General features: G+C 45.0%; 2 protein-coding genes across 3 annotated transcripts in view; one reads left to right on the forward strand and one right to left on the reverse strand.

Annotated features, from left to right (window-relative positions):
- dyrk1aa (dual-specificity tyrosine-(Y)-phosphorylation regulated kinase 1A, a) overlaps positions 1–16,463 on the reverse strand; it is a 17,445-nt gene extending 982 nt beyond the window's left edge. The window contains exons 1-13 of the mRNA XM_084399718.1: positions 16,232–16,463; positions 15,361–15,476; positions 15,216–15,285; positions 13,949–14,124; positions 13,753–13,872; positions 12,842–13,030; positions 12,614–12,761; positions 8,694–8,980; positions 6,879–7,025; positions 5,103–5,243; positions 2,863–3,166; positions 1,305–1,426; positions 1–286 (exon numbers count right to left, since the gene is read on the reverse strand). The exon at positions 1–286 is cut by the window's left edge and continues 982 nt beyond it. Of these exons, the coding sequence (XP_084255844.1) occupies positions 1–286; positions 1,305–1,426; positions 2,863–3,166; positions 5,103–5,243; positions 6,879–7,025; positions 8,694–8,980; positions 12,614–12,761; positions 12,842–13,030; positions 13,753–13,872; positions 13,949–14,124; positions 15,216–15,225 (1,930 nt within the window). The 5' untranslated portion in view covers positions 15,226–15,285; positions 15,361–15,476; positions 16,232–16,463. The remainder of the gene's footprint in view (positions 287–1,304; positions 1,427–2,862; positions 3,167–5,102; positions 5,244–6,878; positions 7,026–8,693; positions 8,981–12,613; positions 12,762–12,841; positions 13,031–13,752; positions 13,873–13,948; positions 14,125–15,215; positions 15,286–15,360; positions 15,477–16,231) is intronic.
- On the forward strand, positions 16,447–25,945 carry vps26c (VPS26 endosomal protein sorting factor C). 2 transcript variants are annotated; one of them, XM_084399719.1, is made up of 9 exons: positions 16,447–16,786; positions 16,901–17,177; positions 17,260–17,403; positions 21,339–21,488; positions 21,567–21,647; positions 22,294–22,368; positions 22,698–22,848; positions 25,491–25,643; positions 25,751–25,945. In XM_084399719.1, exons 2-9 carry the CDS (start codon positions 17,121–17,123, stop codon positions 25,831–25,833), a joined length of 894 nt encoding a protein of 297 aa, XP_084255845.1. In that variant the 5' UTR covers positions 16,447–16,786; positions 16,901–17,120; the 3' UTR covers positions 25,834–25,945. The 2 variants fall into 2 exon arrangements, with proteins under 2 accessions (XP_084255845.1, XP_084255846.1); XM_084399720.1 differs by having other exon boundaries at positions 16,492–16,786; positions 17,028–17,177.
- Positions 25,946–26,529: the final 584 nt, after the last annotated feature.

Raw genomic sequence — 26,529 nt, forward strand, 5'->3', positions numbered from 1 at the left:
AGGAAGACAGCGAGGTCATGGACAGGTGTGTGTGTGTGGCCTCCAGCGAGTCCTGCGTGGAGGCGCTGTGGGACGGGGAGTAGAGGCGGGGCCGGGGCCGGGCCGGACCCTGGCCGAGCTGCGGCGGGTGGTGGTGGTGATGGTGGTGGTGGTGGGGGTGCAGGGCCTTGGGCTGGTGGGGGGGCACGTGGAAGGTGGTCTCCTGGACGGGGTGGGTCTCTCCTGACGCCTGCTGAAGCCCGTCTCCCCCGACCCAACCCAGCGCCGGCACGAACGCCTGTCTCGCCTGAGGAGCAACAGCAGACATCGGCAACATTAGCGCTTTCGAAATGGCGGAAAAGCTTCTTTCTTAAATATTAGCAGAATTCCAATTATATTCTGAAGGCAATACTTAATGTTATGTTAAGAGGAAAAAAGTGCTGTTGTCTCCTGTGCCCACAAGAGCAATGAGCAAATATAAACCAAATCAAGCATCGCATCTTTTATTGAAATGACATTCACTTTTTAAAGTGCATTAACTTTTGAAAAAACAAAAACAAAAAATGATTTCCTTAAATGTGACATATTTTCCCCAGATGTAATATAAATCTCTGGAGTCGCCTCTGGAGTCAGCTCTAATACCAGATCATTTATTATAGCTTGTCAAATTTGCCCCATTTTGGATGTGAGCAAAAACACACCGTTTTAGTGTCTCTTTAAATGCAAATGAGCTTTAGCTCCGCCTCCGTCTAGAAGAGGGCGGAGTCTTTACTCAAGCTTCAGAAACTCCAGCAATAACAAAACATGTGACTCTCACTCACCCAGAATCACCAGTAGCGAGTGCAGCCTTATGGAAAAATGTTTTTAACACGGTCAAGAAAACTGCCTCTTTTTCTACTAAATTTGTGCCCTTATGTCTTAAAACATGTTAAATCCTGCATTAACTTTTCATACAAGGTTATATATTCATTTTGTAAAAAAACAATGCAATATGCCCTTTAAATATCATTTTACTTTCAGAGAAACTCTATTATGGAATCTAATCTATGATCGAGGATCTCTAGTTTACTTGTTCCTCAGCATCTCAATCCATATTCTGAATGTCTGTCAAAGATTTGAGGTTATGAATCTTCATCAAATCCAGTGGCTAGTTCTTCCTCAGAGCATCTGGACCTTATAAACATCAACTTCCTGATATAAACCTGTGCGCACACTGACTACAGAAACCGTAGCTGGTGATTCTGGATCAGCTGTGTGTGTAATGCTCATGTGTGTTTGTGTGAGTGTGTATGTGTGTGTGAGTGAGTGAGTGTGTATGTGTATACCTGTGGGCAGAGGTTGTGGCAGTCCATGCCCACTGCAGCACTGAAGTGTCCTCCGCTGTGCCGGTGCTGATGGGTCGGGTCGGAGCGGGCGCGACCGCTGGTACTCGTTCCAGAAGAACCTCCTGCAAACACACACGATCAGAGTCAGTGCCACAGAACTCATGAGCTCAGATGTGTGTGTGATAGGGCTGTCAAAATGGCTGAAAAGCAAAATTCTAATTTCTTTCTTAAATATGAGCAAAATTCGAATTATATTCAAATTCTAAAGCTAATGTTAGAGGAAGAAAGTGCTGTAGTGTCTCCTGTGTCCACAAGAGGGCGCAAGCGAGCGCAATGAGCAAACATAAACCTAATCAAGCATCGCAACTTTTATTGAATTGAAATGACATTCACTTTTTAAAGTGCAGTAACTTTTGAAACAATTGTTCTTAAATAAAATATTATTTCCTTAATGTGCTGCAAATTTATGTTCTTAAAATATAATAATGTGCATGCAAGGAAAATTAGGCTACAAAAGTGCATCAGTGACCTGAGAAAACACACTTCAACACACAGCGTCATGAACTACATGAACACACAACAGCAAACTGGCATTCAGAAGCACTCACTTCTACTCTCTACATCTACAGATACATCATCACACACACCAGACGCTCTTGATCTGAGCGAGTGCTGAGCGCTTTCTGTTGACAGTGTTTCAGCTGATGAACGAACACACACACACACACACACACACACACACACACACACACACACACACACACACACACACACACACACACACACACAGCTCTGACCGATGTGCAGGAATGATCAAGTGTGCCGTTGCACAATTTTCATTAAGAATAATATGCTAATGAACTCACCATTCAAGCAATCCGCCCCGAATTGGCACTATTGGTGAAAGTAAAGTGCGCGCGGCCGCACGAGTGAACGCGTTCTCAGCTCATTCCTATGGGAAACTCTCGCTCTGCTCTACCCCAATATAAATGCATGTGCGGACGCGCACATTTTATTTTCGCCTTTAGATTAGCGGTTCAAAAGCCCCCGCCGGTGATACCGGTGTTGTGACGCGTCGATTAACCGGTGGGAAAACACCCTCACCATCACATCTCTGGCAGGAAGACTCTTTCAGTTTCATTTTTCAAATGAACAACGCAGCCGTACACTGGACAAGTGCTGTATACTGGATAAGCTAACACAAACAGACCGCGTCAGTCATCATCATGTCTCGCGCCTCTGCGTGAGTGTGAGTGTGTGTGTGAGAGAGAGTGTGTGTGTGTGTGTTTGTGTGTGTGTGTGTGTGAGAGAGTGAGTGTGTGTGTGTGTGTGTGTGTGTGTGAGTGAGTGTGTGTGTGTGTGTGTGTGTGTGTGTGTGTGAGAGTGAGTGAGTGTGTATGTGTGTGTGTGTGTGTGAGTGAGAGTGTGTGAGTGTGTGTGTGTGTGTGTGTGAGTGAGTGTGAGAGTGAGTGTGTGTGTGTGAGTGTGCGTGAGTGTGTGTGAGTGAGTGTGTGTGAGTGAGTGTGTGTGAGTGTGAGTGTGTGTGTGTGAGAGAGACCTGAGCTGGAGGAGGTGCTGGACGTGGTGCCGGACGACTGAGACTGCTCCAGTGCCGGGCTGGTGGACACGCTGCTGCTGGTGTTGGTGCCCTCGTCTGCAGTCTTCTTGAAGAAGCTGTGCTGCAGAGCGTAGTACGGCTGGATGCGCGTCTTCGGGTCGTAGTCCAGCATCCGCAGGATCAGGTCTTTGAACTTCAGGTAATCGGCGACGGCGTGTCCCGACTCTCCGGCCCTCCGCCCGCCCGGGCCGCCCGCCTCCACGCCCAGAACACTGTGCAGCTTCCGGGAGCCCGCGGGCTTATACTGCGCACGGGAGAGACCAGAGCGTTAGAGGGACCGTCCACACAAACATGAACAAATGACTTCCAAACACAAGACCATTCACTGCCATTACACAGCTGGGAAGAGCCAGCACATGTTTTACTCTGTGTCCGTCTGACAGAAGAGAGTCATACACACCTAGGATGAGTTCAGGGAGAGTAAATCATGGGTAATGTTCATTTCTGGGTGAACTAACCCTCTAATGCCACACAGAGCTGCTGACAGGAACAGGAATGGAAGTGAAGTCGTGTTCATTTCGTTAAAGGGGCGGTTGATTATGATTTGACTTCTCTAACTTTAGTTAGTGTGTAATGTTGCTGTTTGAGCATAAACAACATCTGCAAAGTTACGACGCTCACAGTTCAAAGCAAAGGGAGATATTTACTTTTACAGAAATCGCTTTTTAAGCACTACAACATTCCTCCAGGGTTAGTAACATCACAAACACTAAAATTTACATAAACCCCGCCCCTGGAACACGATTTATAGATTATCAGGACAGAATATGCTAATCAATGACTAGAAGATAACTCCACATCAGCTACATAAACTCAACTAACCATTCAGAAATGTGGTCTACATGTCACTTCTTCTTGAGTCTCTCCATCTTTCTCTGACTCCAGTTTGAACATAAAAGGCTAAAGGTTTTTTTTAATTTTCAGGACTCGAGCTCTTGAAGCTCCGCCCCCTGTGCCGGGAGCAGCAGCTCATTTGCATTTAAAGGGACAGACACAAAAACGGTGTGTTTTTGCTCACCCTCAAACATTGACAATTTTAACATGCAATATAAAAATATCTGTGGGGTATTTAGACCTTCACACACACACACACACTCTGGGGACATCAGAGACTTATAATACATCTTGTGGGGCATTATAGGACCCTTTAACGAAATCATGCCAAAAAATATTCGTTGACGACCTTTTCTTCCATGACTAAGGCATGTTCGATCATTAACGTCATTAAACGATAACTGTGACTATATCAACATGCAATATCGTTGACAAAAGAAGACGAGACTAAAATATAGTTAAAAAAATAAAAGTATTCCTAAAACCTCTTTGTTTTTGCATTACAGACTGTTTCTAACAAGCGCTACGAGCTTTCGTGTTCGCGGTCGCCAGATTCCAGGAATTTAAATCCCCCAATCAGAGCTTTTCTGTTAAAAGGACACGTTTTCTACCCGATGTTTTACAATCTGGCAACCATGCGTCACTGATGATGATCTGAACACATCAAACACACAGATGAACATGTAAGCTGGAGGTCAGAGATCTCTATTTGAGATATTCAGCCAGTCTGAGTTTCTGTGACTAAAACTGCAGTCAAACCTGTAATAATTCCAAACATGAATCTCGACTATATTAATAAATGCACAAACACAGTCTTTTATTTTTTTTTGCTGTTAATTTAACAAATTAATTTAATTTGGAATTATGAGAAATTTCACCGTTTAAATTTGAGAGAAATGTCTCGTAGAGAATGGGCTAATTTCTGACAAATAGCCTATGAATAAAATCAGGAAACTAGATTAGGTGAAATAAACCAAGCATACGAGTTTATTATGAGGCTATACGAGACATTCTCTACATTTGTACTTGTATATGAAAGTGCAATAATTCTGATGAAATGCAAATATAAATTTCTCAAATGACAACAATTGTTGTGATTATAATTTTAAGCAAAATAATCGTTAGCCTATTATCAACGTAACCATTATGCAGCATGACGAAAATATGACTGCGTTTGATTGACTAAAAGTAGATAAAATGCCCAGGCTTTTAGTCGACTGAACCTGGACTGATGAAGACAGGGCAAGACTAAATATGATGAACACTAAACAGTACATCTGACACAGGACTAAGACTATGAGTAGAAACAGCTGAGAACACGAGCAGTGAAGTGAGGAGACACACACCCGTTTGCCATCTTTGGTCTTCTTCGCACACCACGAGCTGTCAGTCATCTTCTCGAAGAACTTCCTGGCTTTGGGAGCCTGTTCCAGGATGTGGCTGGGAGGGACCCCCAACACCTCCACGATCTTATTCATCTGGTCGACCTGCCGTCAGAACGGGCATCAAAACCGTAAGACAACTGAGTCACGGCCCGATGCGAAGGGCTTTCCCTGATCTCTGCTGGCGCTGACACTAACAAGTGTAACAATTGCTTCCGCTGTTTTTTTATGTGGCGATTCTTTATTTATTAAACATTTTATGTGTGTAACTATTTACAACAAAGCCCAAGATCCGCCCACAATCATAAGACTAAATGAAAATAAATAAATAATATATATAAAAAAAATAAAAACTGTGAACAAAACAATATATAGAAGTATCTCAAAATGGCTTTGTTGTTGTTCACACTGAGAACGATCACTATATTAGCGTCCACAGCAACACACAATATCGTTCTGTTATCATAAGCATTTGCTTCAGTTTTGTCGTCTGTACAAATAAATACAGTAGATATTACTATACAGATGAAGTAAGCAGTGCTTTCAGTTATTCAGATAGGTCCAACAATAGTATTCAGGTATAGAAATCGAATAATCAAATGTAATATAACCCTTAACACAGTACTATATAAGCTGAATAAAGATTAATCAATAACCAGTTTCCACTGCTGAACACAAAAAGATGATGTCACCCAAACAGTTGATGGACCCCACTGACTTCCACCATTAGTTCTTTCCCCTACTTATAGTCATATGCTTATAAATCACCTCAGTTGTGCTACATATATGCAAATATTGCTGTTAAAGCTATATATATATACACACACACACACATTCCAGTTTACCGTTCTCACGTATAGTAAACTTTGTTATAAAGGAAGAATGTTTGGTTTTTTGCACACAGGATAATTGTTTGTAAAGTGGGAGATTGTTTTGTGTGCTGGTTAGGACTGCATGTGTATAATGACAAATAAAGACTCTGATTCTGGAGGTCAGTGGGATCCATCAACCCCTGATGGGTTAACCTCTAACCCCTGACCTTTGTGTTCAGCAGAAGAGAGACACTCATGCAGGAGTAAATGATGACAGAATTTTCATCTGGAAGTGAACTATTCCTTCAAGACTGTTTAAGAGGATCCTCGCCGTCCTCTGACATCATTTTGTGAGTACGTGTCTTAAGGCTTTTGCACACCGAGTTCCAGATTTGCAGTCGAAATTTTCACACGTTAAAAAATAAATATACGACCTCATTGTTCTGTCAATCTCTCTCCAACTTCAAAAGACAACTAAAACATAATTTCATATTAACCTATATCTAATATAACACTGTTTTCTCATGGACTACTGGGATGTGTGTGTGTGTCCTGGTGCGCTTTTGTGTGCATTTACTCATCATCATCTGGTTACAGGTGGTAACTGTGTATGCCTGTCTGTACCACTACCCTTTCATAAACCATGGGCCGACCAGTAATAAGCTTTCCTAGCTTCACTCGACCCAACTGTATTATTGTAATGTTTGAAGTGGTATTGTGAATAAACTCAAACTCACGCTTACACACGGCCTCCGAAACTCTCATCCGTCATAAAATAATTTGGATCGGGTTCGATTTTCTGCGTTTTCCGCATGCGCAGCTCAAGCATTTTGACAATTGAGAGCCACCGGATCACGAATACGATAAAACACTGAAAATGTGTGACTCCGTGTGCAAGACCCTTAGGAGACGTCAGCTGAGAGCTCACCTCGTTGGCGCCGCTGAACAGAGGCTCTCCGGTGTGCATCTCCACCAGTATGCAGCCCAGAGACCACATGTCGATGGCCAGATCGTACGGCATTCCCAGCAGCACCTCGGGCGAGCGGTAGAAGCGGCTCTGGATGTACTGGTATATCTGAGGACACACGAGCCACGTTACTGAACGAGCTGTGGAGGCAGTCAGACACAAACGCTCCACAAATCAACACGCGTTCAGGCTGGACGAGTCTACTCCCGAACACACTGAAGAGAATGATGGACAGATAGAGTCACTGATAGAGTTGGGGATCGTTAGAACTTTAACGATTCCGATCCGATTTTGATTCTGCTTATCGATTCCTAATCTAGATTCCAATAAGGTACATTTTTTTAAGATATCATTCGCATTTAGTCTTATTGCTAAACATTTAATTGTATCTGAATATCATGAACACAAACAGGCTAAAGAACTCTTCCTCGAGGAGCGTTTGCCTGTGGTTTAAAAACACCATAGAAGAACAACTAGCAGAACTAATATAACACAGATACGATTGAACTAAACAGTGTTTTAAGATTTTCAGGTTCAGAAACTGTAATCAAATGGAAAATAAAACACTGCAGTTTATAAATACAATATACATTACAAATATAGTTACAGAAGTTATTCAGTGAAGAACACCACCTGAATGTGTTTCACACAGAAAACAGCGAGTCGTCTCGCACTGGAATGGTTTAACCTGTTAAGCGTTGCCAGTGCGCCCGCGCACTGAAGCGTTATTTATTTATTTAATTCAAAATTACTATCAGATTTAATGTTATACCTTGACAAACTATACATAATTAAAAAGATATTATACTCAAGTTTCAGTATTTGACCACTATTGTATTCTGAGAAACTCATAGTGACAGTTATGTCTTAATTTGTGTCAGGAGTTATGAAATGAAAAAATGAGTTGATACCTTTAATATGAATTATGCCCGTCAGCCGCTTTCATTCATAAAAAACTCCGTGCTGTCGTCATGACAGCGATACACAAAACAACGTGCCTCAGGGCTTTAGCTCAAAAATGTGCAGATTTGGAGAAATATTGATAGATTCTCATAGATTTACATCATATTTCTATAGACAGGAATAATATTTATTGAATTTATACCCAAATGCGTCGATGTAATCTTTATGAGCGTTTGGTAGTCTGATTTACTGTGTTTTTAATTCATACCAACAGCCTGAGGGCGCTACATGCACAATAATAGTCCATATATGGAACATGAAGAAGAGCCATGATCATGTGACATTCCAGGATGTTAAAAATAAAGTCATTTGACATGGTCTTGAAAAACATTGAACTAAATCCAGAGTTTTGGACTTATTATCTTCAGATTTTAAACATAAAATGTTTAGACATGTGGCTTTAGCTATAGTGCATTTCTAGATTGCTACAGTGCCAACTTCAATTTTATTTTCATGAGGATGTTTCATAAAAAATAATTTCTAATAACTTTACAAAAATTTGAAGCTATTTATAACAATTTTTTTCATTATGACTATAATTAATTCTACATTTACAATAAACTGTCAGGTGTCAGCTTTCAAATGAGATCATACTTGTGCTTTTAGTACAAAGGGTTCATGAACTGTATGTGTTTCAGTTTGGGTATGTCATTTCTTGGGATTTTTCAAAAGTGGGGTTGCAGCTTAACAGGTTAAAGTCATATTGAAGCGCTAAGGAATCGATAAGAGGAATCGAAATTTAAATTTGGTAACGAGTGTCCGACCCCTGACCTCTAGTGTCTACGGTCCCCAACCCCAGTGCCGGAGCCTCACCCGCTGGCCCAGCTGGCAGGAGCTGCCGAAGTCCACGATCTTGATGGCGGATCTCTTGGGGTTGCAGAGCAGGATGTTCTCGGGCTTGAGGTCGCAGTGGATGATGCTCAGCTCCGGCGTGGCCAGGAACAGCAGCGCGGTGCACAGCTGCTGGGCGAACTTACGCGTCAGGTTCAGCGACACGCCACGGAAGTTAGTGTTCCTCAGCAGGTCGTACAGGTTATAGGACAGCATCTCGAAGACCAGACACAAGTGGTTCCGGAACATGAAGTGGCGTTTCAGATGCACTGCGGGAGAAAGAGAAACAGGCCATGATGACGCACACGGCACACAGTGTTTGGCTGACGTCACAGCGGAGGAAAGACACTTTAGCCAGAACCAGACGTGTGTGTGTATGAGTGTGTGAGCTGGAACTGGATCTGATCTGCATCCGTCACACATTCACAATCAATTCCTCTTCAGCCGTACACGAACATCGACTCTAACCCTTCGTTATGCCTTCCCACAGTTCACACCAGGCACTATAGCTATAGCCATTACCCATGAAGTTTTAATAGTTGTTCTAATAGTTCACACCACAACTATAACAATAAGCTGATTTCCCAGCTGATGATCAATACAAACACAGACAGCCAATCAGAATCCATCCTTCTTTAAAGAGCTCAAGCGTTTAAAGCGACAGACGATGAATAAACAGAATGATATCATGCGCTGGTGTGGATGCTAATACACTACAGCTATCACTATACTCACTCTCGGTGTAAACGGCCCTTCTGGTTTTCTCCTGAAAGACTCGTAATATTGCTTTTATGTGGTGAATTACTTTTTCTTTTTTTATAAAAGTGTCCTTTGAATCACTTGATGTACATGTAATGAACATAGCAGAAGTAAGCCACTAGTACTAATATACACTTAATATAAAACATGCACTCTTGTACAGAGTTGGATCAATACCTTCAACACAACGCCAGTGTCTACTAGCTTATGAATACTAAACCAAAACTTTAGGCAGCAAATAACTGCATGAATCTGTGACAAAACCCAAGAACAATTCATCACTATGTAGTAATAATGACTAGCTGAGTTTCCATTACCCTTCAAATTGAAATTGCGAATTGAAAATACGCCCAATGGAAACACGTCAATTTCACAAAAACTCCCATTTATCGCAAAAGAGTTTTCCCGCTCGGGTTAGGGGCTTTTCAGGCAATTAGAAAAATAGATATTTAGCAAAACTGCAATAGAAACAGTTCTTGCGCATTTACAGGTCAGCTGACGTAGATGACGCGGTGTGTTTGGACAGAATACGAGACTTTCTTTATTAAATTCATAAAAGACAAAAGAATTACAGGAATACTGGATTCTAAACCTCAAATAAATGCCACAATCAAGACCTCGGAGCAGAACTGAGGGAGCAACTCCCAGAACTCTCCCAGTATAAGGGTCTTTCCTCACCATTAATGATTGGATAACACACATACGTCTATAATGGCCAGTGCAGTGGCTGGGATATACGTAAACCTACCAACATCCGTCGCCATGATGTCTGGAATGACTGATCGCGAGAGGAAAACATGAAGTTTTAGTCGCATAACATCGGTTAATGGAAACATCGGTTAATGGAAACATCGGTTAATGGAAACATCGGTTAATGGAAACACCGTCATTTCGCAATAGTTTTTTGTCGACATTTAGAAAAAACAAAAGTTTTGTGCAAATCAGTAATGGAAACGCACCTACTGTTATGAGGTTTAATATAATGTTATTAATTACATCCATCATACATGACTGCCCTGACTACATATTTTAAATATTTGATCATCTTTACACAGATATTGAACAGCACTGAATAAACACTGAACAGCAGAAATTATTCTCTATCGTATCCTGTAGAAATAAAGCTGACGTGACCGTGTTATCCGGCCGGATCGATCAGACGTAGAGGGAAGAAACGTTCTGTGCAATTATTACAATGAAAAAACACAAGCATATGCATTTCTGAAGCATGACCCGAAGCGGTGTGAGCGTGACCTGCGGGACCGAGTGTAGATCATCCGGTGTGTTGGAGGAAGACGTCACCTGACCTCTGCGCCTCGTTCAAGCTCAGAACTGACATTTACATGAATTTATCATACATATCTCACTGAAGAACTCTTGAGTGGTCTAGTGTTGATAAATCTGGAGTAAAACTGCACTTGAACACAGACAGCTGGGATGCCGACCCTGGCCTTTATTTTTAAACATTTATAGTTCAGCATGACGTCTGCCCCAAATAGAGCGATTCATTCCTCTCTAAACTCCGTCTCACACACACGACAGGACATGACCAACAGATATATCACAGGAGATGTCACACTGAACCAGCGCTCACACAGAAGACAAGCAGAAGAAGACAAATCACTACGGGAAAAATTATGAGGAAATTTCAATAAATTTCTTGGACTTTCCCAGGCCTTCAAACGGCCATGATGGGGGGTGTAGCGATGGGGGTGTAGCGATGGGTGTAGCGATGTGGGGTGTAGCGATGGGTGTAGCGATGGGTGTAGCGATGTGGGGTGTAGCGATGGGGGTGTAGCGATGGGGGTGTAGCGATGGGGGGTGTAGCGATGGGGGTGTAGCGATGGGGGGTGTAGCGATGGGGGTGTAGCGATGGGGGGTGTAGCGATGTGGGTGTAGCGATGGGTGTAGCGATGGGGGTGCAGCGATGGGGGTGTAGCGATGGGGGTGCAGCGATGGGGGTGCAGCGATGGGGGTGCAGCGATGGGGGTGCAGCGATGTGGGTGTAGCGATGGGTGTAGCGATGGGGGTGCAGCGATGTGGGTGTAGCGATGGGTGTAGCGATGGGGGTGCAGCGATGTGGGTGTAGCGATGGGGTGCAGCGATGGGGGTGTAGCGATGGGGGTGTAGCGATGGGTGTAGCGATGGGGGTGCAGCGATGGGGGTGTAGCGATGGGGGTGTAGCGATGGGTGTAGCGATGGGGGTGCAGCGATGGGGGGTGCAGCGATGGGGGTGTAGCGATGTGGATGTAGCGATGGGGGTGCAGCGATGGGGGTGTAGCGATGTGGGTGTAGCGATGTGGGTGCAGCGATGGGGGTGTAGCGATGTGGGTGTAGCGATGGGTGTAGCGATGGGGGTGCAGCGATGTGGGTGTAGCGATGGGGGTGCAGCGATGGGGGTGTAGCGATGGGTGTAGCGATGGGGGTGCAGCGATGGGGGGTGCAGCGATGGGGGTGTAGCGATGTGGATGTAGCGATGGGGGTGCAGCGATGGGGGTGTAGCGATGTGGGTGTAGCGATGTGGGTGCAGCGATGGGGGTGCAGCGATGTGGGTGTAGCGATGGGTGTAGCGATGGGGGGTGTAACTATATATCACAATAAAAAAATGCAACAATCTGCATAGCGTATAGTTCACCCAAAATAACATTTCTGTGTGAGGAAAAAATTTAAGTTTTCAGAGTTTTAGTGTCAGTACTTCATTAAACTACTATATATAATGTTGAAAATAATGTATAATAATGCAATGGGGGAATATGTGTGTGTCCTGATAATGCCAGATGTCTGATGTTACAGTAAAAGTGTCTGACATTACTGTAGATATATCAGTTAGGGTTAACCCTAATCAAGCATATTCATCTACAATAATCCTGTGTTTTCATCTTCAGAATCATGAATATTGTTATTCTGGCGTCTCTATTGTCCTGCTTTGGGTTTCAGCACCGAGTCCATCCTGTACATTTACACACACAATGTAATATCAAATGTAGCATTTTAATCAATCGGACATTTTGTTTATCTTGTTTATCATGTGTCTTGGAGTATGGCAGTAATATGGTATGGTGAGTTCAGTGTGGTGATGTGTTTCGGCTCGTGACACGAGGGGATCGTTACACCGCTACTGTCAGAACAAAGTCAGAGCTCACCGATGTAGTACTTCATCTCGGTGTCGTGTTTGTTCATGAGCTCCAGCAGTCGGACTTCAATCTGAGCCTGATTGAGAAAAGCCTTTTTATTCTTGATGATCTTGATGGCGACCCACTCCTGCTCCACACGATCGTACGCCTTCACCACCTGCCGGCACAGAGACGACACGAGCGTCACACACACGCTGACACACACCACACCGGGCCGTCGCGCTGACACACACTGACCTGCCCGAACGAGCCTTTGCCTATTAAAGAGTCGATCTCATATCGGTCCATCCACTTCTCGCCGTTCTTAACGATGTAGTCGAAGTTGTCGTCATCGTAGCCGTCGTTGTAGATCTTCCGCTCCTTCTTGTTGCTGGAGTCCTCGCCCTGACCCTGTTGGTGACGACGCTTCTTCTTTGCATAGTAAACCTGCGAACGAGCGGAGAGAGCCGTGCTCAGTGCATCCACCATTCACAGACTCAAGTTCATTTCTTTCAATTTGGATCAGCGTGAGTCGGGCTGGGCATCGTCTGGATTTTAACGATTCCGATTCTGCTTATCGATTCTGATTCTAATCAATTTCGATTCCAATATGGTAAGAAAAAAAACGTACATATTCACATTTAGTCTTATTGCAAAACATTTAATTGTATCTGAATATCATGAACACAAACAGGCTAAAGAACTCTTCCTCGAGGAGCGTTTGCCTGGGGTCTAAAAACACCATAGAAGAACAACTAGCAGAACTAATATAAACTTCAAGCATTATTAAAGACAAGCAAACACTCAATTATAAATTAGCAATCGCACACAGACACAACTGAACACAGATACGATTGAACTAAACAGTGTTTTAAGATTTTCAGGTTCAGAAACTGTAATCTAATGTAAAATAAAACACTGCAGTTTATAAATACAATATACATTACAAATATAGTTACAAAAGTTATTCAGTGAAGAACGAGTGGGTTTTTTATTTTGTTGTTTGTTATTATAAGTGTTATTATAGAGCAGGAATATTAGTGTTATTATAGAGACGGCAGGAATATTAGTGTTATTATAGAGCGGGAATATTAGTGCTGTCCCTTTAAGAGCATCACGGATCCAATATCCTGATAACGTGAGTAACGTGAGTGATGTGAGTGTCGCACCTCATTGATGTGTTTGTATGTTTTGATCAGTTCGATGGAGAGTTTTCTTAAGGGCGCAGACGCTGGATCCCGGAAACACTGCGGCATCCGCCTCTGGAGCATCACCATGTCCGCAGTTACCTGCAACACAAGCGGCGTGTGTGAGAGCGGCTCGCGGACACACACACACACACACACGTTCGCTGTCCACGCATACCTGTGAGGTGTTGGGCTGCGAGGCGCCTGATTGGTCCGCGGCGCTCGGCGGGTGAGCATCACTGAACGGCGGGTGAGAATGGGGCGTCTGCGCATCCATCTGCACACCAGCCGAATGGAAAGAAAACGAGGGGGCCAGCCGAACAGAGGAGGGTTTGCATGCTGAGGTCTCTCCTCCTGAAACACACACACACACACACAACGTCAGCACACAGACAGACAAGCTATCTTGCTTTTAGTTTGATATAATTGAAGATCAGGCTATTTTTTCCTTCATTGTGTCTGTGTGCGCGGCAGAAGCGCTCCGAGCCTAAAGCCGGATCCGGTTACAGAACACCTGAAAAAGCTCGGACCAAAATGGGAGATCAGGGTGGTCGTGCTTCTGTCACATGACGACACTCAGTCCTTCAAACACACATACACACACACACACACAGGTCTAATCAGAGCTGATCGAGTGTGTTTATGACTCAGCATCAGGATCACACACACACACACACACACAGAACTCTATCTGTAAACAGCGAGCGCTCATGTAAGGTCCTCAAACGAGATGATTACAGCGACAGACATGAAGCGTGACTGAACAAAACCAGCCCATGATTCCACAACCACAGACGTCTAGACAACAGCTGAGCGTTCTAATGCTACAAATCTCAGCACAATAAAGCCTACATGTGAGCGGTTGTGATGTTTGTAGATGTGACGGTCTGCAGCGAGCGGGAATTCTGCAGATCATTAAGTCGTCATTTATCAGCGTCTCTCACCAGCAAACACAATGCAGCACATTCACACTGGTAACCAGCGCTCGCAAGCCCAGCAACAGTGCTTCATTACCATAGCCTACCACCAGGAAGATGCCGCGCCATTGGCCAGCCGGCTAAAGCGGCAGCCAATCAGGAAAGGGTATGCAAATAACCCACTTTTGTTGCTAGGGCAAAGCTGCGAGGCTCCGTCCAATAGGAAAACGGGTAAGAGGCATGAAATTGAATTGCACTTTGACACATTTCCCAGCACAGTTTAACACAGTATTTGCTGACAGAAAAGCTCTCGGGTGAGGAACCCGGAATCAGTTAGTCTGAGGGACCCCGGAGACAGGCCTTTATTCCCAAACATCCATAGCGGAGCGCTTTCTTCCTCTTAAAACACTGTAGTGTGATGGGAAGCTACATGAAAAAGGGACAGATGTTGCACACAGTCCTAGTCTGAGCGTTTACATGATCGTGTGTGTGTGTGTGTGTGTGTGTGTGTGCACCTGTGATGCTCACCTGTATGCATCGTCTTCTGACAAATCTCATATCATTGTGACAGGGGAGTCCATCTGCAAACCACAGCCCACTGCGAGAACAGCAGACAGTGAGGAACACATACTGTACCTGTGTGTGTGTGTGTGTGTGTGTGACATCAGCGTACCTGAAGCGACTCGCGAGTGGTTTCCAGGTGAGAACAGCCCTGGTGTTTCTGCAGGGTCTTGCCGTGTTTCGAGATGGTTGAGTTGATCTTCAACTTGCACAACCATTGGTGAAGATCTGCCGTGAAATTAATCCACACACACACTACATCAGTTTAGGAGTGCATACTAACTAGCCTAACTACTAGAACAACATATAATCATCCATTCTAATGTGTATGTGTGCCCAGAGACAGCAAACGCGCATTAGATCCCGCAGCCCGTGTAAACACAACCACAAGACTTTCAGAAACACAATCACTCCAACATCAGCCTAATCTACACGATGAAGAGCTCGACATCATCATCATCGGGGTCTCCAGGTTAACGTTAAACATCTAGATACGGTTGTTAAGCTTCTACTGCGAATTCTCCAGCATGACTTTCACACGATCGCGACTGTTTGATGCTGTAAATCAGTTTCGCGCACATGACGACAATCAAAGCTGTCAAAACACTGGCTCGCGTTAACGTTAGTTAGCCTAGCATGCTAACGACACAACACCCGCACTGACCCGCGCGGACAGCGGCAGACACTCGCTCCGTCGCCCGGGAGAGATGAGCTTGAGCACTGAATAAACTCCTCATCTGTGAACCCTTCACACGGAGCTGTCGATACCGAGGCTAGCTGGACATTAGCTGGCCGGGCCTGCGAACGGACCGAAGCCAGAACGAAGCGGGCGAGAAAACACAGCCGTTATTTCGACGAGCCTCCGAAAACGCACAGAACGCGTCGGATCTCGCCCGGATTGAGACGCGGCGAGCGGGGAACGAGGCGTCGGGTTCGCTGAGGGAAGCTAACCGTTAGCCGACGCGCTAGCCGTCATCACTCACCGTGTCGCGCGCGTTTCTTTCTGACGAGAGGAGTGAAAATCCTCCGGGAGAATCCGCAATAATTCCCAGCCGTGTTCCTCAGGAATCCCTTTCCCAAAGCGTGTCGGATGCAAAGCCTCGCAGAACACACAGAACAGCGAGAACTCTCTCGGTGAGCGTCGGCGCGCTCCGCGGTCCCGTCCGTCAGTCACTCATCCTGCGCGCGCGCCGCCGCTGGCCCTGGACAAAATGGCGCGCACGCGCGCGCGCTGCAAACCCGCGCACAGGACTCGCGCACTAAACTCGCCACACAGGGCTGCCCGTCATCGATACGACGCGCGGATCGACGATCGATTTCTCAATCGCTATCGAGCGCTTCGGGAACGGCGGTCATCGGTCCTTTGAAGGGAGAAAAAAAGTCAGGAACAAAATGGAAGCCGAGTGAGAAGGTTTCCATGACGACTGTCCATCACACGGCCAAGTTCCCGGATGACCTCATGACGCAGGAACCGTTCTCGGGGTTGTCATGGAAACTGCCAATCAATTTTACGTTTTTAGGGCGAAGCGAAAGTGAAGGTACGTGCGCGATATTACACACTGTAAATATAATAAATCTCGTTTGTCCAGATATTACTGTAAACACACTTTTTGTGGTTTCGTGCATCGTCGTGTTTCTGTTTTTCTTCTCAGGACGCAGGATTAGTTCTGGTGAACGTAGTAAAGTTTGTAGTTTTTATGCAAAGCAAGGAAGGCTTTGTCTAATAATATTATGATTATAAGTACGTTCACACAACATTAAAACTCTATATATCTAAAGAGGTTTAATAACGGTTAAACTCGGGACACGCCCCTCCCGGTGACGTCAGAGATCATATGACAGCGACGCGGAAGAGAATGCGCGGATGAGAAGATGAGCGTCTCACTGGACATCAGGCTGAAGCGGGCGAATAAAGTGTATCATGAAGGGGTGAGAGTGACTCTGGTTCGGTGTGCGCTGTGTCTGCGGGGTGTGCCGCGGTTAATCAGGCAGGTGTGTGTGTGTGTTCCAGGAGCGGCTGAGCGGAGTTCTGGTCATCAGCAGCAGAGACGCGCTGCAGCATCAGGGAGTTTCTCTCAGTCTGGAGGGGCTCGTGAACCTGCAGCTCAGCTCGAAGAGTGTGGGGGTGTTCGAGGCCTTCTACAACTCTGTCAAGGTCTCACACACACTCACTCTCTCTCTCTCACACACACACACACACACACACACACACACACACACACACACACACTCACACACACACACACACACACACACACTCAAACACACTCTCACACACACTCTCTCACTCACACTCACACACTTACTCAAACACTCTCTCTCACACACACACACAAACACACACACTTACTCAAACACTTACTCTCACACACACTCTCTCACTCACACTCACACACTTACTCAAACACACTCTCTCTCACACACACACACTCACACTTACTCTCACACACACTCTCTCACACTCACTCTCTCTCTCTCTCTCTCTCACACACACACACACACACACACACACACACACAAACACTTACTCAAACACTTACTCTCACACACACTCTCTCACACTCACTCTCTCTCTCTCTCTCTCTCTCTCACACACACACAAACACTTACTCAAACACTTACTCTCACACACACTCACTCACTCTCTCTCTCACACACACACACACACACACACACACACACTCACTCTCTCACACACTCAAACACACACACTCAAACACTTACTCAACACTTACTCTCACACACACTCTCACACACACTCACTCTCTCTCTCTCACACACACACAAACACTCACACTTACTCAAACACTTACTCAAACACTTACTCTCTCTCACACTCACTCACTCACTCACTCACACACTTACTCAAACACTCACTCTCACACACACTCACTCACTCTCTCTCTCTCTCTCTCTCTCTCTCACACACACACAAACACTCACACTTACTCTCTCTCTCACACACTCAAACACTTACTCTCACACACACTCTCTCACACTCACTTACTCTCTCTCTCTCTCACACACACACACACACACACACACACACACACACACACACACACACTCAAACACTTACTCTCACACACACTCTCTCACTCTCTCTCACACACACACACACACACACACACACACACACACACACACACACACACACACTCACTCAAACACACACACACAGGGTTTCTCCTGGCTCAAAACGAGGCCGAGGTGGTAAAATCCTGATCATGTATTTTAATAATAAAATAATTAAAACTGTATTTTTCGTAGTCCATCATATACTGTGTTTCCCACTGTATTCTTGTGGGTGGAGCTCGGTATCTCCAGGGTCAGGGTTTTTTTGTACATTTTAAAGCTAAATTAATTAATCTGGTGCACTTTGAGTAACCCGAATCCACTGTTAAAAATAAATAATCCACCGCCACCCGCCCGAACCTATGATATTCTCTTAGATATCTGCATCTGATCATCACATTACAGTTATTCAGATTCTCAGGGTTAAGCATGATGATATGGTAACACATCACACTGAAGTAGGCTGATTTAAAATGAACATTTATTTAAAATAAAAGTACTTCCTTTGGCAAAATTACATTTCCTTAATAGCCTAACCAGAGGCTTTACTCCCTTCAAACTTAAATGGTCAATGTTTCATTACATCACTGTTAGAAAACACTCTCATCAGAATATTTCTTTACCTTTATAAAGGGCATTTTTTCCTTAATTTTATTAAATGTAGGCCTATGCTCCATCTTTCATTTCAGATTCCTAAATTTCATCAATACATTCAATTAGAATAATAAGACATTAGGCTGTTACCAATCAAATTCAATAATTTACATTGAAAAATTACAACTGTATTAAATGAGATTATGAGAGTGTAAATATTTTTTGAATATTCAAATAAGGAATGAAACTAAACATTGAGTAACCCGAATCCACTGTTAAAAATAAATAATCCTATAAACCTAGAAACACTTTGAAACTAAACACTTTGAAACTAAACCGCCAGTAGGAGGCGGCGGGTGACCGTGTTAATGAGCGAGTCATCGAGTCATTCATTCAAACAATTCGTTCAAACGGCTGATCTATTCAGTAATGAGTGTTGCCGTGAGATGGGCGGCGGTTCTGCGGTGAGATGCGCGGCGGTTCTGCCGTGAGATGGGCGGCGGTTCTGCCGTGAGATGCGCGGCGGTTCTGCAGTGAGATGGGCGGCGGTTCTGCAGTGAGATGGGCGGCGGTTCTGCGGTGAGATGCGCGGCGGTTCTGCCGTGAGATGCGCGGCGGTTCTGCAGTGAGATGGGCGGCGGTTCTGCAGTGAGATGGGCGGCGGTTCTGCAGTGAGATGGGCGGCGGTTCTGCCGAGAGATGCGCGGCGGTTCTGCAGTGAGATGGGCGGCGGTTCTGCAGTGAGATGGGCGGCGGTTCTGCCGAGAGATGCACGGCGGTTCTGCAGTGAGATGGGCGGCGGTTCTGCCGTGAGATGGGCGGCGGTTCTGCCGTGAGATGGGCGGCGGTTCTGCCGAGAGATGCGCGGCGGTTCTGCCGTGAGATGCGCGGCGGTTCTGCCGCGAGATGCGCGGCGGTTCTGCAGTGAGATGGGCGGCGGTTCTGCTGTGAGATGCGCGGCGGTTCTGCCGCGAGATGCGCGGCGGTTCTGCAGTGAGATGGGCGGCGGTTCTGCCGTGAGATGGGCGGCGGTTCTGCCGAGAGATGCGCGGCGGTTCTGCAGTGAGATGGGCGGCGGTTCTGCCGTGAGATGCGCGGCGGTTCTGCCGCGAGATGCGCGGCGGTTCTGCAGTGAGATGGGCGGCGGTTCTGCAGTGAGATGGGCGGCGGTTCTGCCGAGAGATGCGCGGCGGTTCTGCCGAAGGAGATGCGCGGCGGTTCTGCAGTGAGATGGGCGGCGGTTCTGCCGTGAGATGGGCGGCGGTTCTGCCGTGAGATGCGCGGCGGTTCTGCCGTGAGATGGGCGGCGGTTCTGCCGTGAGATGGGCGGCGGTTCTGCAGTGAGATGGGCGGCGGTTCTGCTGTGATCTTTGTTTGGAAATATTTTCACTGCTGAAACAGAACAAAAACAGTTATTGCGTCTAAAACGTAAATGACTTAATTTAACTATTTGTTTATTGAACTTATGAAATCAGTGTCTCGGTTTCAATCGTGAAGGTATTCAGGAAAACAGCTCTCTGGTCATGTGATGTTTCTTAACTGTATAATATGTTATAAATAACTGCGCGAGCATCAACAGCACAACGTTGTTACCGTCAGTACATTAGGTAGGCCTATATTATTATCAACTATAGGCTATCAATCGCCACTTACATTAAATTAAATAAAATCAAAAATCATCCTCACGGTTTCGGTAATTCCCTAGTTATATTAAAAAAATTGTTTTAATCAGGGCATTTGTCTGGTTGGGCAAGTACAATTCTCTTTCACTTGTCCCTTCAAAAAAACACACGTGTCCCGGATAAGCGTTACTCGAGCCCTGATATGTTTTCCTTGATTGGTTTTCCCTGAAGAGAATTACGTTGTTGAGAACGAAAGTAAAAGAGTGACGCACTTTCATTGCGTTTTACCGTGATGTTCCGTGTCTTTATTAAACTCAACACATTATAAGGATTCATCTGTCATCCACCCTCGATTAATTGGAATGTTATGTTTTTATGACTTGGCCCGCCGACCCGCGGATTATTATGATCCTCGCAGCACTATCGGCAAACTATACGGTTTGAGAATGGACTCTGGCCGGGAACCCGCAACAGAACCGTCACGGTGGAAAAAGTGTATCTGAGCATGTGACTGTCTGTCCGAGTTTTGTCGAGAGCCAGAGGCGGCACAAATTTTTATTTGATTTGATGAAATTCCCTATGCAGGAAAAACCCTGCTCTCACATATACACACACACTCGCATATACACACTCTCTCACTCTCACATACACACTCTCTCTCCCTCCCACCCACACTCACTCACTCTCTCTCTCTCTCTCTCTCTCTCACACACACACACACACACACTCACTCTCTCTCTCACACATACTCACTCATGATCTAAAGCGCTGTAGAAGTAAAGTGTGTGTGATGGTTCAGCCCATTCAGCTGGTGTCCAGCAACATGGAGGTGGTGAAACCAGGAAAAGTCCCGGCGGGAAGAACCGAGATCCCGTTTGAGTTTCCGCTGCAGGCCAAAGGCAGCAAGGTCCTGTACGAGACGTACCACGGCGTGTTCGTCAACATACAGGTGAGCGTCACACACACACACGCACGCACGCACGCGTGTTCTGTGATGATGCGCTGATGTGTTGTGATTGTGTTGCAGTACACACTCCGCTGCGACATGAGACGCCCGCTGCTCGCCAAAGACCTCAGCAAGAGCTGCGAGTTCATGCTGCACTGCCAGGTGAGACTCCAACACGAGTACAGCCGCACGACGAGTACAGCCGCATGAGTACAGCCGCATGAGTAGCTGCACGACGAGTACAGCCGCATGAGTACAGCCGCATGAGTAGCCGCACGACGAGTACAGCCGCATGAGTAGTCGCACGAGTTCAGCCGCACGACGAGTACAGCCGCACGAGTAGTCGCACGACGAGTACAGCCGCACGACGAGTACAGCCGCACGACGGTACAGCCGCACGAGTAGTCGCACGACGAGTACAGCCGCATGAGTAGTAGCACGACGAGTACAGCCGCATGAGTAGTCGCACGACGAGTACAGCCGCATGAGTAGTCGCACGACGAGTACAGCCGCATGAGTAGTCGCACGACGAGTACAGCCGCATGAGTAGTCGCACGACGAGTACAGCCGCATGAGTAGTCGCACGACGAGTACAGCCGCATGAGTAGTTGCACGACGAGTACAGCCACGAGTAGTCGCACGACGAGTACAGCCGCATGAGTAGTCGCACGACGAGTACAGCCGCATGAGTAGTCGCACGACGAGTACAGCCGCATGAGTAGTCGCACGACGAGTACAGCCACGAGTAGTCGCACGACGAGTACAGCCGCACGATGAGTACCTGCAGTAACAGCAGCCTGTGTTTCAGCCGCAGAAGCCCAAGCTCCCGCCGAGCCCAGTGGAGTTCAGCATCACTCCAGAGACGCTGCAGAACGTCAAAGAGGTGCGTAGGTCTCGCTCATCTCTGATGGACTATACCAAGCCAATATACAGTACTGGCCAAAAGTCACGTCCAGCCTTCACCCTTTATTTAAATATTATTCAGAATGTGGGTCATGAACTTTTAGGTGCACCTATAATTCTATCCTGATTTTTACATCTTAAGTGGTCATAATTTATAAGTAAAAGTACATTTTTATGCCCTGATTTTAGCCTTTGATATATCCTATTATAGTTTTTTTTTTATAAAGAAATTGTTCAAATAAATCTGACACATCCAAACAGAAAAATGCTTCTCGTTCTCACGTGTGCGTGTGGTTTTGTGTTCAACAGAGGACCTTGTTACCCAAGTTCCTGATCAAAGGTCACCTGGACGCCACCAACTGTGCGATCACACAACCTCTGACCGGCGAGCTGGTGGTGGAGAGGTCAGAGGTCGCCATCAAGAGCATCGAGCTGCAGCTGGTCCGTGTGGAGACCTGCGGTGAGAAACACAGATCTGATGTTCAGCTTTAAAACCACCTACAGTGACAGATCAGTGTTACCTGTATATTTTCAGCCTGTTCAGATAGTGTTACATCATCGTGTTCAGTGTTACCTCCATGTGTTCAGATAGTGTTACATCATCGTGTTCAGTGTTACATCACCGTGTTCAGTGTTTCCTGCATGTGTTCAGATAGTGTTACATCATCGTGTTCAGTGTTACATGCATGTGTTCAGATAGTTACATCATCGTGTTCAGTGTTACATGCATGTGCTCAGATAGTTACATCATCGTGTTCAGTGTTACATGCATGTGTTCAGATAGTTACATCATCGTGTTCAGTGTTACATGCATGTGTTCAGATAGTTACATCATCGTGTTCAGTGTTACATGCATGTGCTCAGATAGTTACATCATCGTGTTCAGTGTTACATGCATGTGTTCAGATAGTGTTACATCATCGTGTTCAGTGTTTCCTGCATGTGTTCAGATAGTGTTACATCACCGTGTTCAGTGTTTCCTGCATGTGTTCAGATAGTGTTACATCATCGTGTTCAGTGTTTCCTGCATGTGTTCAGATAGTGTTACATCATCGTGTTCAGTGTTTCCTGCATGTGTTCAGATAGTGTTACATCATCGTGTTCAGTGTTTCCTGCATGTTCAGATAGTGTTACATCATCGTGTTCAGTGTTTCCTGCATGTGTTCAGATAGTGTTACATCACCGTGTTCAGTGTTACATGCATGTGTTCAGATAGTGTTACATCATCGTGTTCAGTGTTTCCTGCATGTGTTCAGATAGTGTTACATCATCGTGTTCAGTGTTTCCTGCATGTGTTCAGATAGTGTTACATCATCGTGTTCAGTGTTTCCTGCATGTGTTCAGATAGTGTTACATCATCGTGTTCAGTGTTTCCTGCATGTGTTCAGTGTTACATCACCGTGTTCAGTGTTACCTCCATGTGCTCAGATAGTTACATCACCGTGTTCAGATAGTTACATCACCGTGTTCAGTGTTACCTCCATGTGCTCAGTGTTACATCACCGTGTTCAGTGTTACATGCATGTGTTCAGATAGTGTTACATCATCGTGTTCAGTGTTACCTGCGCGTTCAGATAGTTACATCACCGTGTTCAGTGTTACATGCATGTGTTCAGATAGTTACATCACCGTGTTCAGTGTTACCTCCATGTGCTCAGATAGTTACATCACCGTGTTCAGTGTTACATCACCGTGTTCAGTGTTACATGCATGTGTTCAGATAGTGTTACATCATCGTGTTCAGTGTTACCTGCGCGTTCAGATAGTTACATCACCGTGTTCAGATAGTGTTATATCACCGTGTTCAGTGTTACCTCCATGTGCTCAGATAGTTACATCACCGTGTTCAGTGTTACATCACCGTGTTCAGTGTTACATCACCGTGTTCAGTGTTACATGCATGTGTTCAGATAGTGTTACATCATCGTGTTCAGTGTTACCTGCGCGTTCAGATAGTTACATCACCGTGTTCAGATAGTGTTATATCACTGTGTTCAGTGTTACATGTGTTCAATGTTACCTGCATGTGTTCACAGTGTTACATCACCGTGTTCAGTGTTACCTGCATGTGTCCAGATAGTGTTACATCACTGTGTTGTTACCCGCGTGTGTTCAGATAGTGTTACATCATCGTGTTCAGATAGTGTTACATCGTGTTCAGTGTTACCTGCATGTGTTCAGATAGTGTTACATCATCGTGTTCAGATAGTGTTACATCGTGTTCAGTGTTACCTGCATGTGTTCAAATAGTGTTACATCACTGTGTTCAGTGTTACCTGCATGTGTTCAGATAGTGTTACATCGTGTTCAGTGTTACCTGCGTGTTCAAATAGTGTTACATCACCGTGTTGTTACCCGCGTGTGTTCAGATAGTGTTACATCGTGTTCAGTGTTACCTGCGTGTTCAAATAGTGTTACATCACCGTGTTGTTACCCGCGTGTGTTCAGATAGTGTTACATCGTGTTCAGTGTTACCTGCGTGTTCAAATAGTGTTACATCACCGTGTTCAGTGTTACCTGCATGTGTTCAGATAGTGTTACATCACCGTGTTGTTACCCGCGTGTGTTCAGATAGTGTTACATCACCGTGTTGTTACCTGCGTGTGTTCAGATAGTGTTACATCACCGTGTTGTTACCCGTGTGTTCAGATAGTGTTACATCACCGTGTTGTTACCTGCGTGTGTTCAGATAGTGTTACATCACCGTGTTGTTACCTGCGTGTGTTCAGATAGTTACATCATCGTGTTCAGATAGTGTTACATCGTGTTCAGTGTTACCTGCGTGTTCAAATAGTGTTACATCACCGTGTTCAGTGTTACCTGCATGTGTTCAGATAGTGTTACATCACCGTGTTGTTACCTGCGTGTGTTCAGATAGTGTTACATCACCGTGTTGTTACCCGCGTGTGTTCAGATAGTGTTACATCACCGTGTTGTTACCCGCGTGTGTTCAGATAGTGTTACATCACCGTGTTGTTACCCACGTGTTCAGATAGTGTTACATCACCGTGTTGTTACCCGCGTGTGTTCAGATAGTGTTACATCACCGTGTGTTCAGATAGTGTTACATCACCGTGTTCAGTGTTACCTTCATGTGTTCAGGTTGTGCGGAGGGTTACGCTAGAGACGCCACAGAGATCCAGAACATCCAGATAGCTGAAGGAGACGTCTGTCACGGCCTCTCCATCCCCATATATATGGTGTTTCCTCGGCTCTTCACCTGCCCCACACTTGAAACCACCAACTTTAAAGTCGGTAAGGAACCCTTTTTACAGCCGTGTTCAATACTGGGTTTGTTTGTGTGTGATATATGTAAACAAAGTCCATTACTGCATTTATAGATTTACTTTCTTCCCTTCTAGAATTTGAGGTGAACATTGTGATTGTTCTTCACGACGATCATTTGATAACGGAAAACTTCCCACTGAAGCTGGTCAGAGTTTGAGTCCAGAAACATCTGAAGCCTTTGGATCGTCCCCAGGATTATTATTTTTTACCATGAATAAAACATTGTTCTTCTCACAGTCAATTACATTAAAAGACTCTTTTGATCATGAGTGAATATGGATATTTGCTCCTATAAAGTTAAAGTCATCCACTCACCTGAGATATTCTTATTTTTAGGCTTTATGTAATGCAGACATCTGTCAGCTGAAGCTAAAACATTTAAGTTAGGCCTGTCGTACAAATAATTACAATGAAAGACTTAATTCTGTTTTGTTAAGCATAACATTTTTATATATATATATAGGCCTATATGATCATCTTTAATGCTATGTAAATTAATTATTCAGATTTTGTATTATAATATAATGTAATCTGATTAAACCCACAAGTCTGGATTTTGTATGAAGACCTTTGTCTTCACGAGCTTAAGTGTTTATATTCATTTGAATATTTATATAAAGAGAAATGGTATCATGCATTTGAAGGAATCTTTAGTTGGTAATTAAAAAATTATCTAAAACTAAATTACTATCTATCAAATTATTCTAGTTTTACATTGATTTCATTAAAGGGATAGTTCGCCCAAAAATGATATTTAGCCCATAATTTACTCACCCTCAAGCCGTTCGAGATGTATATGTCAATCTTTTTTCAGACGAACACATTTTCAGTTATTTTAGAAAATGTCTTAGAT

This window comes from Rutilus rutilus (genome assembly GCF_951802725.1).
Source record: "Rutilus rutilus genome assembly, chromosome: 25".
Classification (NCBI taxonomy): domain Eukaryota; kingdom Metazoa; phylum Chordata; class Actinopteri; order Cypriniformes; family Leuciscidae; genus Rutilus; species Rutilus rutilus.

Bases quoted from the DNA above. Each gene is read 5' to 3' on its own strand.
- vps26c (XM_084399719.1), top strand. From the start codon at position 17,121: ATGAGCGTCTCACTGGACATCAGGCTGAAGCGGGCGAATAAAGTGTAT. The intron at 17,178-17,259 runs GTGAGAGTGACT...TGTGTGTTCCAG, and splicing joins ATAAAGTGTATCATGAAGGG to GAGCGGCTGAGCGGAGTTCT. The intron at 22,369-22,697 runs GTGCGTAGGTCT...TGTGTTCAACAG, and splicing joins CGCTGCAGAACGTCAAAGAG to AGGACCTTGTTACCCAAGTT.